This window comes from Polypterus senegalus, chromosome 6 (assembly GCF_016835505.1).
Source record: "Polypterus senegalus isolate Bchr_013 chromosome 6, ASM1683550v1, whole genome shotgun sequence".
NCBI classification, from domain to species: Eukaryota; Metazoa; Chordata; class Cladistia; order Polypteriformes; family Polypteridae; genus Polypterus; species Polypterus senegalus.
Window position 1 is genome coordinate 27,042,214 of NC_053159.1, and position 11,910 is coordinate 27,054,123.

At 38.1% G+C, this 11,910-nt stretch overlaps 1 protein-coding gene across 1 annotated transcript in view; it reads left to right on the plus strand.

Moving 5' to 3' along the window:
• Window positions 1-11,840, plus strand: part of efhd2 (EF-hand domain family, member D2) — a 52,247-nt gene extending 40,407 nt beyond the window's left edge. The window contains exons 2-4 of the mRNA XM_039755660.1: window positions 2,697-2,844; window positions 6,198-6,332; window positions 7,927-11,840. Of these exons, the coding sequence (XP_039611594.1) occupies window positions 2,697-2,844; window positions 6,198-6,332; window positions 7,927-8,058 (415 nt within the window). The 3' untranslated portion in view covers window positions 8,059-11,840. The remainder of the gene's footprint in view (window positions 1-2,696; window positions 2,845-6,197; window positions 6,333-7,926) is intronic.
• The last annotated feature ends 70 nt before the right edge of the window (window positions 11,841-11,910 follow it).

The window sequence follows — 11,910 nt, forward strand, 5'->3', positions numbered from 1 at the left end:
TCAACAACATCCCAGAAAAGTAAGATATACAATCTTAAATACAGAATTTGGGGCTCAGTGATTTTTATGAATTAGTGCAATAGTTTTTCTGCCATATATCAAAGCAATAACCTAAATGAGGGTCTCGCTCCTTGTGTGGAGCTTGCTGATTATTAGAAGGGTGTATAAAAGCAGTGATTTTCAAGGGTTGTAGAGATATGACAGCCCTACATATATTTATCAGTTGTGAGAGTAGTTTGAGCAGACACGAGACACTTGGAGAGTCGTGGATTGGGCACTGCACAGTTATATACGTCAATCACAGATGGAAATAAACCAAATAAGCACATGCTACATCATAACATGAATTGCACTGGAGGAAATTAGGACTGAAATGCTTCAAGTTAAAAATTGCAACTATAGCTAAACTTTAATTCATTTTTCACTCATTTCTGAATTTAATTCATGCTGTGAACTTATTGCTGTTACAGACTATGTGCAAGTTGTTTTATTGCAATAAAAAATAATGCACATTGACATTTTGCAATTTTTTACTCTTACTGTAGTTGATCATATACTTTCTTTTAGTAAAGATGAGTGAAAAATCCTTCAAAAAACAACCAAATAAGAGAAAATTAAAGGTGAAAAAAATGTGTAATTTTTAAAAAACTTGAATGGATTTAATCCTAATTAATCATACTTGTCAGTTTGTAACACATGATATAAGGCTTTGGATTTCCTGATCAGCAATGGATGCTGTTTTTGTTTTATCTGCTTGGGTGTAGGATTAAAGGGGCGATTTTAATATACATGTGAGGTGTGTACTGGGGGCATATGCCATTTGGGGTGCATAGAGTCGGCTGACTCCAGGTTTTCCACTAGGGAATATGTGGCTTGGAGTGTGCCTTTTACAAGGGTAGGAAGTCCAGATTGGTATGGTTTTACAGTGAGGCCTTGGATAATGTAAGCATGTGTTCATTTTACATTTTTGATTCTTTTTTTTTGTGTGTAAGATGTTAAGGTTCATAGTGTCTCTTATTTAGGTTGTTCAGAATTCATCCCATTTATCCATTTCTGCTTTTAACATGCATCAGCAGTGGGTGTTTAAGCCCTAATGTACAATTAGCATACTTAGAAGCACAGCAGTGCTAACCAGCAGTTTAGCTAATTTTACATAACTGCATTTGTCACTTACTTAATCTGGGGGGTTTGACATAATATATAGGCTCCATATTGTGAAGCGTTTAGTAGAGTGTTGAAACGAGATGATTAGCCGCATGTAGATTAGTCTGCAGTGTAAAAACTGGGTGTCATGGCCATGGCATGCAAACTATCTAAATCTTCTTATCCAACAGGACAGTTGGACCATCCACAAAATCCTTAGGGTTATAATTATCACCTGACAAGCACAGTAATGAGTGTGAAGCTGTTTGAGCAAATTGTAAGGTGTTCACATCTTGTCTATTGAAGAAACTTAGCATTTGAGTGGTTGAATTGGGACTGCTGCATACTGGACCAGTGATTGTAATTAAGAAAAGACTCCCTTAAAATCTGCCTATATGAAATACACAGCCTTATGTATATGTATATACTGTATATGATACATATGTATTTATTTATTTAAAGAGCTTGGGACAAATAAAGCTATGGAATGATGGATCGAACGAATGAATGATGGTGGAAATTTCTCATGGAATTTTAGATTTGTCTGACACCAGAAGTATTTCTTTGGATGAACCAAACGCAAGTTGAGCAGGGTTAAGCAAAGGATAAAATGATATTGATGGTCAAAGACTATTATTTTTAATGATTCAGCGATTAACCAGGAAACACTCCAAACAGTGTTTGACAAAAAATCTAATCCAAGAGAGAGGTACCTCAATAGCCTTCTCATATGTGAGATGTCATTTGATGGGTGTATTTCCCTTTCAAAAATGTCTTTTCGAATAATAGGGAAACACTATGTTGTTTTACTTCCTCTTCTAATTAAACTCTGCCTTTTTCCAGGTAAACAGTGTTTTATGAAATTAAAAAAGGTCCAGGAACTTGAGATCACCATCCTTAAGTTGCTTATTTTTTTAAACCCAGTATCAACGGCAGGCAGAATGTAACTTGACTCCTTATATTATACTGTATGTTGTTAAAATTTGCAAAAGATTTGTAATTCGAAAGAACCACTGGCAGTGCTAACTGCAGCCTGGCATTGTGCCCCCACACTTAATCTTTATGCCACCCCATGCCAGTGCAGCCATTAATTGTTGTAGCATTGCTAGGGCAGGATTGAAGTTTAGTGGGTTTCAGTTTTTAAATCTTGCAAGCTACCCTATGGCGGTTTGGATGTTATCTGTCAAAACCTTTACAAACTACTGTGTAAAGGTTTTTTCCCTTTTTTTGTCTTAGGAGATCCCCTTCACAAGCCTTCATTCTTTTCCTTGCCCCAGTGTATGCTTTTTGTTATTACTTGTTTCAATTGAAAAAACCGTAGTGGTGGTGGCTACATGTATTTAATGTTCAAAGAAATTCAAGAATCAAAAAAAATAAAATCAGGAAATGCTTTACTTAAGTCTTACTCCAAAATAAGAACTGAGAATTGCTAAATACAAATACCCTTAGGCTTTGTTGTCATGACTACAGTACTTGTGCATCTTATTCTAACCTGGTCCTAATCCACCTAGTCTCACAGAGGTTGATGTCCTTTTTTTTCTTTTTTCTTCCAGTTATGATGCAGGGAAAGATGGATTCATTGACCTCATGGAGCTGAAGCTGATGATGGAGAAACTAGGAGCACCACAGACACACTTGGGCTTGAAGAACATGATTAAAGAAGTAGACGAGGACTTTGATGGGAAGCTAAGCTACAGAGAGGTGCCTTTAAATTTATGCTTGTTGCTAAATATTCTTTTAAGTTTAAGTAGCAGTTGCTGCCTCTTTGATTGGAAATGAGATGTGCAGTTCTTAACAGTCTAAGCAGCTAAATAATACCATGTAGACAAAAAACTGTTGCCCAGAGTTTGATGTTGTTCAGTAGTGGCACTACGAAAGCAAGTGTGCATTCAGGGGAGAAATAAGACATTAAAATAATCAATACTAAATGAAAAAAATGACTGTGTTCTTTACTAGATTAATTTCTAAAAATATATTTAGTATACATTTTGAATCTATTGTTTACTTTTTTTATTGCTGGCTGTATCACAAAAGTTTACAAAGTGTCAGTTTGCCTTTTTCCTGAGCCGTATTATTTCAATTAAGTAAAGCAATGAATTATATGGTGAAACATAAGTGGAAAGTGTATAGCATCCATATGGTGAACAAGTAAGAAAACAATAAGATAAATCAGATAGGACAGGGTTACTAGTTTGAAGTATTGCTTTCCAAGTGGGAATATGTTATGAAATGCAGTGAATTTGGCTCTTTAGAAGTGATCAAAAATGTCAGACTAAAAGACTTAATCAGAAACTGAATGAATCTATTAGGCATACCTATATTGGTTTTATAGTGTCACTAGCTCTTGTACCTCTTCTATTTGTAGGGCGGCACGGTGGCGCAGTGGTAGTGCTGCTGCCTCACAGTTAGGAGACCCGGGTTCGCTTCCCGGGTCCTCCCCTAGTGGAGTTTGCATGTTCTCTCCGTGTCTGTGTGGGTTTCCTCCCACAGTCCAAAGACATGCAGGGTTAGGTGGATTGGCGATTCTAAATTGTCCCTAGTGTATGCTTGGTGTATGGGTGTGGGTGTGTGTGTCCTGCGGTGGGTTGGCGCCCTGCCCGGGATTGGTTCCTGCCTTGCGCCCTGTGTTGGCTGGGATTGGCTCCAGCAGACCCCCGTGACCCTGTGTTTGGATTCAATGGGTTGGAAAATGGATGGATGGAAGAAATTTGTAGAATTTTGGCCATCTATTTGTTTTCCTACAGACTTAATTAATTCCAGGAGAGCAGAGACTTGTCTTGGAAAGAAAATACTCAGGAAAAAAACAGTATATCAGATTTAGTGTGCAGGAAGATATTTAATGCTTTATGCCCAAATTCAGCTTGATAAAGAACATGCTGTGAAAGTCATCGGTAAAGAACAGCAAGCAAGTGAGCAGGAGGCGTAAAGGAGTGGGCGAGCTGACCATGACAGCGTTATTTTAAAAGATGAAATGTTTAACTTGCTGTGTTAAAATTAATTGGTAGCCTAGAGTGCTCCCTTCTAAAAATTTCGAGAATAAATTGCTCCTGTGAGCCTTTTATGAAATTTCTTGTCAAATTCTGCTCCTTGATACTATTTATTTCAGAATTGAATAAAATCTGCCACAGTAATTTTTAGATTTCTTCAAAATGTCAGGAAAAAACGCAAGACTGAATTGACCTTGCTTGATTTAAGTTAGAGCACTTATTTACTCAAATGCAGCCATCTTAGCACTACCTTTTAAATTACACCAGGCAGATCACTTATTTACTAAAATGCCACCACTGTATATGAATGAATTAATGCAAAATTTTATTACATAATTTAACTGAAACAGAATGAACAGTAAAGCAGGTAAACATGATATTTTACTAATTTGCATTCCTTTTGATGTTTGTGCTGCACATCTAACTCTCCAATAGGCAAACTTAAATGAGCAGCTATAGTTGCTCCTCTTTCTTAAATATCGATCTCTTTTGACTTGGCTGCTACAGATTCCAAATAAGGCAAAGCAAATGTGAAATGCTGTGTTGTAGCTCCCCCTAGCATCAGCTCAGTAAAATAACATTTAAATAAAACAACACAAGGTTAGTGATGGACATCAACATTTTTGTTTATTGAAAAGCATATTGTAAATTTGGTTTCAAAAAACAGCCTCTTGAAAAGTCCAGTGTTTTAAGAGATGATTAACCAAAATGTTTTAAAGTATACAGAAAGATCAACAGTACTCTATTAGTATATTGCTATTTTAATTCTCCCTGACACTGCAAACAAACAGTATGTGCTTACTAAATCATTTGTGAAGATACCTTAAGCTTACTTTTTTATTTTTCCTTTCTCTTCATTATTTTCCCTGAGCAACATGATCACTCTGTCATATAAAGTAGGAAGGATGTGTTGGCCACATTTGCCTTCAGAGAAAATATTTTATAGTGATCACAACCAGAGTTCTGAGGTTTGAATACAAGACCTGGTATCTTACTGAACTTTACCTGTTATCCCAATGTCTATATGGATTTTACTTGAGGTAGTATGATATCTCAAAGCATGTGCTTGCTGGGTTGACTGGCAACCCAACCAAAAAATTGCACTGGGTGTGTGCATAAGTGGAAAAAAATGGGTTAAAAAATATTGGTTGGCTGAGTATGTCTTTGGCCAATCAAAAAATTTACTCTTCTATGTTACTGTAGTAGCTTGACAGCTTCTTTAGTACTTCTGAGTTGACACCTTCAAACCACACATCCTTTCATCAATAAGAATATCTAGTGATATTTAAGAAGAAATGTAATAATCAGGGGTGGCACGGTGGCGCAGTGGTAGAGCTGCTGCCTCGCAGTTAGGAGACCTGGGTTCACTTCAATGAGTTTACATGTTCTCCCCGTGTCTGCGTGGGTTTCCTCTGGGCGCTCCGGTTTCCTCCAACAGTCTAAAGACATGCAGGCTAGGTGGACTGGTGATTCTAAATTGGGCCTAGTGTGTGCTTGGTATGTGGGTGTGTCCTGCGGTTGGTTGGCACCCTGCCCGGGATTGGTTCCTGCCTTGTGCCCTGTGTTCGCTGGGATTGGCTCCAGCAGACCCCTGTGACTCTGTGTTCGGATTCAGCGGGTTGGAAAATGGATGGATGGATGTAATAATCAGTAGATTATTTCTGACTTAAACTGGAAAGTTAAGTGCAATTCAAAATACCATAGGTTACCTAAGAACGATAAAGCAATTAACTATGTTTATCTGATCATACACAACAATATGCTAATCACAAACCCTTTAAAATACAACACAATGAAAACAATACATCTAGATTCAATCATTGTTTATTGACTTTTTTGATAAATAAAAACAAATGAAATTTATAACTTAGATGAACTAACTTAAAACCATTTTGAAAGCTGTGTCACAGGGTGAATGAAACCTTAATGACTTGAGTCTCTGACTGTGTAGTGTGTACACAAGTAGTGTGTATTTGTTGTAGGCCACTGTTTGTGCTAAACAAACAACTTTTGCTACCTGCCATTATTTTTCATCTGTCTTGCCTTATTTTTTACTTTTTGTCACAGTTCCTGTTGATTTTTCGGAAGGCAGCTGCTGGTGAACTGCCTGAAGACAGTGGTCTTCATGCATTGGCCCGACTGTCTGAGATTGATGTTTCCACAGAGGGAGTAAAGGGAGCTAAAAACTTCTTTGAAGCAAAGGTAAGCAAAAAAACTGAGTAACCACATATAAACCCTGAAGGTGTGAAGTGTGGTTTGGACTATATATTTCCTAACACGCTGCTGCAGGTTAATGAACTATTGATATAATCTTCTCAGTCAGCTTTTTTTTTTTTAGACAGGCTGTGCTGAAGTCTCTGTGTTGGTGTCACTTTGTGAGTCATGCTGTACACTCTGCTGTGCAAAACAGTTTGTGTAATGTAAACAGGTTAATGATGGGATGCTGTGGACTTGGTGAAGATGACGCAGTCCTCTACTCACAAGCTGTTGTTAGATGGACATTGTAGAATGTCAGAGGAATTACATTCTTTGGAGATGAAAAACTCGATTTTGCTAATCTGTCTTTTTTCTTTCATGCTAAATCAAGATTAGTATAAAGTGGAATGAAAAGCCAGGTACCGTCCCTGGATGGGGTTTCAGTCTATCAAATGCGCACTTGTTCTGTTTGGTACAGGAGCAGTTTATGTCAGCTTTCCACTAATAACAACCACCAGGAACTAAAAGCAGACCAGTGACTTTACAATGTTTTCCTACTACAAGAAAGAACTTTAATCATCACTTTTACATTGATACCATCAAACCCATGTCACCTAACATTTGCATTCTTGTCTGTATGGGGGAATAAAATCTGTGTATTGCTTTTGTTTTAGTTTTTATGATTATTCTGTGCATGATAATATTTAATTTCAGCTCCTTTTGTTCTTTTGATGGGCTTTGTTTTGGCTAATGATTTCCAAGTTGTGCTCAGAACAGTTATCAGACCAAACTTGAACCTTAACTGCAGTGCAGTGAACTAATGACTCCATTGTACTGAAATACTGAGTACTGGACAAAGCAAACCAAATAATAAAATTGACAATTATAGTCTGCCTAATGACACCAGCTGAAACATATTAGGAACCATAATGTTGGAGCAGGAATCAAGAGAGCTGTGAACAGGAGATTGCTGAAGCCATCTGGGAAAAAGGGTATTAGAAGTTAAATGGGAACCAGCCTTAGCCTAGTTCTTCCTGGTTCCACATGTCAGTAAAAAAGCAATTACTAAGACAAGCATGGTTATCAACTGTGCCCTTGGATCAAATCCCACATAGTTACAGGGACACCTTAAAGCATGACACAGAAGACACTCCAGTCCTGAAACTAAACCTGGAGACCTCTAATGAAAAACTACCTGCTCCAACTTTTTTGCAAATTTGCTTACAAGCAGAATAAAGAAAATACATGTGTAGTAATATAAATGTATCAATTAAAACTTTATTTAGTGCTTTGGATATGTTTTAATGGTAGAATGCAACATTTGTAAAGGGGAGGGGGACAAGTATATAATAATGAAGAAGTGAGAGCTGGTTTATTTTCGCCTGAACAGTGTTTTACATATTCCTTAGCATAAGCTTCTTGCTGTATGTGTGCAGTATGTAATGATTTCAACAACAAGGCAGCAGCTGTAAGAATATAGCACAAATAAACATTTCACTATATCCTCTTCAGACATGCAGTGTAAGTTTCCTCTGTCATGATCGTGTTTTAAAACTGCTGTGGTTGCCTTTGTCTGATCAAACTGTGTCTCATTCTGCAGGTCCATGCTATCAATGAGTCAAACCGGTTTGAGGCCGAGATCCGTCAGGAGCAAGAAGAGAAGAAGCAGCAAGCGGAGGAGAAGAAACAGAGGCAGGCAGCCTTTAAGCAGCTACAGTCAGCCTTCAAATGACACACAAAGCGACTTTCCCATTTCTTTTTCCTCATTTACATACAAAAGAAAAATACTATCACAACCCTACATCTTATATCTAGGGGGGCTTGTTAAGGGGTGGTATGCCAGAGCATTTTGAGGATAAAACTATGGTGGAGTCTGTGGGCTGCCCCTACAACAAGTGTCAAAATATAGGTTTTGTGCCATTAATGTTATCATTCTGAAGTGTGTCATCACAAGCAACCATTCACCCAAAGGTTGCACTGTCTGAATGCATCTCAGGTCAAAGTACAGAAAGCTGTTCCATTCTGTGTAGGACTTCTGCTATGCTCCACTCTGTGTCACTGGACTTGTCAGTGCATATCTTTACAGTTTTGCCTTTTCTTGTAAGTTACTGTCCTCCTTTTTCTGCCCCTATTAAATAGGCCTTAATTTTTAAAGGGCTACTAGTGACCGCTGGTCTGTGGAGACAATATGGCAGCCACTAGTTTGCAGAGGGTCTGCTCTTCACATAGACCTTCTGCACAGACACACATAAATATATGATAATTGAAGCACCTAGTGATCTTGGCTGATGTTATCATTTTTTTAATTTTTGAAAAACTTCCATCTCAGTTAATGATCAAATTAAAATTTCTTCATAGAAATAAATCTGATCTTCTAATTGGGCCAAACTGAAAATTGTCTTGCTTTTTTATTTTTATTAAATGCTATAATGCTGTATACTGTCCCAAAATCAGTGTGACTGGGTAAGGAAGTTGGCAGCCCACCCTTTCCTCTGATGTTTGAATGTGCTTTCTGCTTGACAGGCAAATTACCTGTTTTGCCCCCTTAGATATCAATGGATGTTGGAGTTGTCATTTCCTGTGCCTACAGGAGCGCTTCTGGGAAATCTGGAGCGCATCCATGACGCTTCCTGCTGCCTCTCAAGTTCCATGACAGTCATGGACTACATTTCTGCTTTGGACTGTGACAGTTTGTCATATATGCACACATCCACAAAAGCTTGTGAAAAACAAATGAAAAGCTACTAGTTTAATGTAAATGTCTAAAATTCTTTATATTTTTAAATGTGCAGGTGGGTGATGGGTTGAGATTATTGCATGTGATGGAGCACTCATGAATTTCACATACTGGGCTAGTCTGAGGTTTATAGCTTTACACCCCCATCTCTGGAAAATATGTTCTGCCTTCACAGACGCTGTTATACTGCTGAGTAGTCTTCAGATTGTCTGCGATTGGCCATGGAAACATATCATTACTTGCAAGTTGAGTAAATAATATGGAGTAATTTCTGTTTGTCCTGCTTTACATGTACTTAGTTTTACTTTAAAACCTCCCCTTCGTTATACATTAGAACAATTAAAGCCTCATCTTATGTTTATTCTAAATGGTTAGGAGAAAGACTGTCAGGCAAGGGTGGTCATACACACTAACTAGTGAAGGCCTCCACTGAGAGAGTGAAATCAGGGGGATTCATGTGTGGAAGAGGCAAAGATTAGAAAAACCCTGAGTGAGCAATTTGTGGAGCTCTGGCTCATTTAGCATGTAGTTCATGTGCTGAAGTGTTCATTTTAAGGTGCAATTTGCAGAAGATCAGCATGAGAATGTAATCTTCCCATTGCTCATACGGCAGGGTGGTAGACATCCTGGCCCATGGTACCCTCACCCATTCCCATGGAATGTACTGAGCCATAGCAGAGAGATGGATGAACTTGAGGTGCAGTCCACTTTGTGGCTGCCTTATATGCATTCATCAGAACATCTTTTGTCTTGTGTGTCTCATGTACTTGGCACACTGGTCGTGAGTGCAGAGTACCACTTGATCATTTCTCACCAGTCCACTTAAGCCTCCAGCCCGACTTTACGCTATCTGCTCCTGCTTGACTTGTGAGGCACTTTTTAATTGGTTTTATTGGTCACAAATTTATCTTCTTGTGGTCATTTTAATCAGTCTTTTAATGCTGAATTTCATACCCATATTTAAGTAGTTGAGCAAAACTACAAGGTAATGTGATTAAAAAAACACAGATGTGTGAGTTGTGCTGGGGTTTATGTTTTACAGTAGAAATGTGGCCAGTTTTCCACTAATACAATTAACTTTTTGCCTTTATTACCTGTAAGCTGGACATTTCCAGTGCAGCCTGAGTTGCTCAGCTTAGACTATTTAAAAATCTCCAAAATCTCCTGAACATGTCATGTAAGAAAATGAGGAGAGAGGTTGGGTGGGTTGGCTCATCAGATTATTTATATAGGTATTTTTACAAGACTGTATTTTAACTATTAACATTCAGTTTAGATAGGCTGCTTCAGCACGGTTCATGTTCTTGTCAGAGAATGTTATCACTGTGTTGTACTCTTTTTCAAAGAGTCTTGGGGAGTCAAAGGGATAGCTACCATGAAGAAGAAGGGAAGGCCTGTCATGCTGTGTTCATGTCGCACTAACCAGGCACTGTTCTCTACTGGATTGAAGTGTTAAATATTAAAGCCAATTACATTTTATGGAGCTCTATCTAGAAGGGAATGCTCATTGTTGAAATCAAAGCTGGCAGAAGTTTACTTTTTCTTATGGGGAGGTCTTCCTGTATTTTGAGAGGATTAATTCTTTTTTTGTTTCCTCCATAGATCAAGGATATTTGTGCCAAAACGTGACAATCATATAAAATGCTTTTAATTCACTGTGTATGAGCGAAAGAAGGCATTCTAAGCATGCGTGCAACGCTGCACAGATGTTTGTGTCACGGCAGGGATTGCTGTTACGAGCCTGTAGGATCTGAGGGCTTCTATGCTTGCCCCTTTCTTTACCTGAGCCAGATGTAGTGTTCTGCTGCAGGTAAGCACACACCTACTAGTGAAAAAGAAACAAGAGCGACAGAGAAGCTTATTTTGCACATGTAGCTTTGCCTTATGTCTCAGATGTATGACCAATCACAGTGAGCTGAGGAGAACAGATTCGCTCCTCATGACCTCATGTTGTGTGCTGTAGTAGGAAGCTGTAGATTTATAGAATCTGTGTAGGCAATGACGTCTTTGTCTTTCAAGTTAATTAGAAAAACAATTAAGTCTGCAAGCTGTGTCCACAACCATTTTTGACTCTAAAAATCAGCATCTTAATGAGAGCTGTGAATTGGACAAGCTTCATGAGCAGCACCCCATACTTTGTACGGCAGCCCCTGCATTAATGTTTGGTTAATCACCAGTTACAATTACCATAAAAAGGTGGAACAGGTCAGTAGGCCCAAACAGTTCGGTGAAGAATCGAAGACCTCTCCATCTCCCATCCCAAATCAGGCTGCTTTCTGAGTGCTCCGTTATATTCCACCTTGTTGGACATTCCTGATCGTGTCAGTGCTGGTGTAATTCCGCAGTGTCTTTATGTACTTTGAAGTCAGGTACTGAACATATTTTTGTAACTGAATTGCAAATATAAAGCAGTCTACATTTTTAACGATTATAATGAATTCCCTTTGAAATATAGTTTACGACCAATTCTGTCAACTTGGTGTGTGTGTTTGTCTTATTGTGAGTGGCTTCGAGTTTTGAACGCTTTCGACTCATTTCAGGCCACACATTCCTTCACCTTTTAAAGTTTTAGGCTTTCCTTGCGTCCAGTGCTTAAGTCAAAATATGTAATGTTGGTTAGTGGGTCAGTTTGTTTCCTGAGATTTATTTTTAAGTTGAATAAAAAAATATGTGAAATTAATGGCTTCTTTGGGAAAAAAAATTTATTTTTGATTTTCATACTAAAATGTATATTACTGTGGCAATAAATAAAAAGCATCTATAATTTAAATACCCAAGTCACTGTGAATTGTTCCTTCCTGTTTCTGTTTGTGTCTGTCTGCTTGTTTTGCACTATTTTGAAATAAG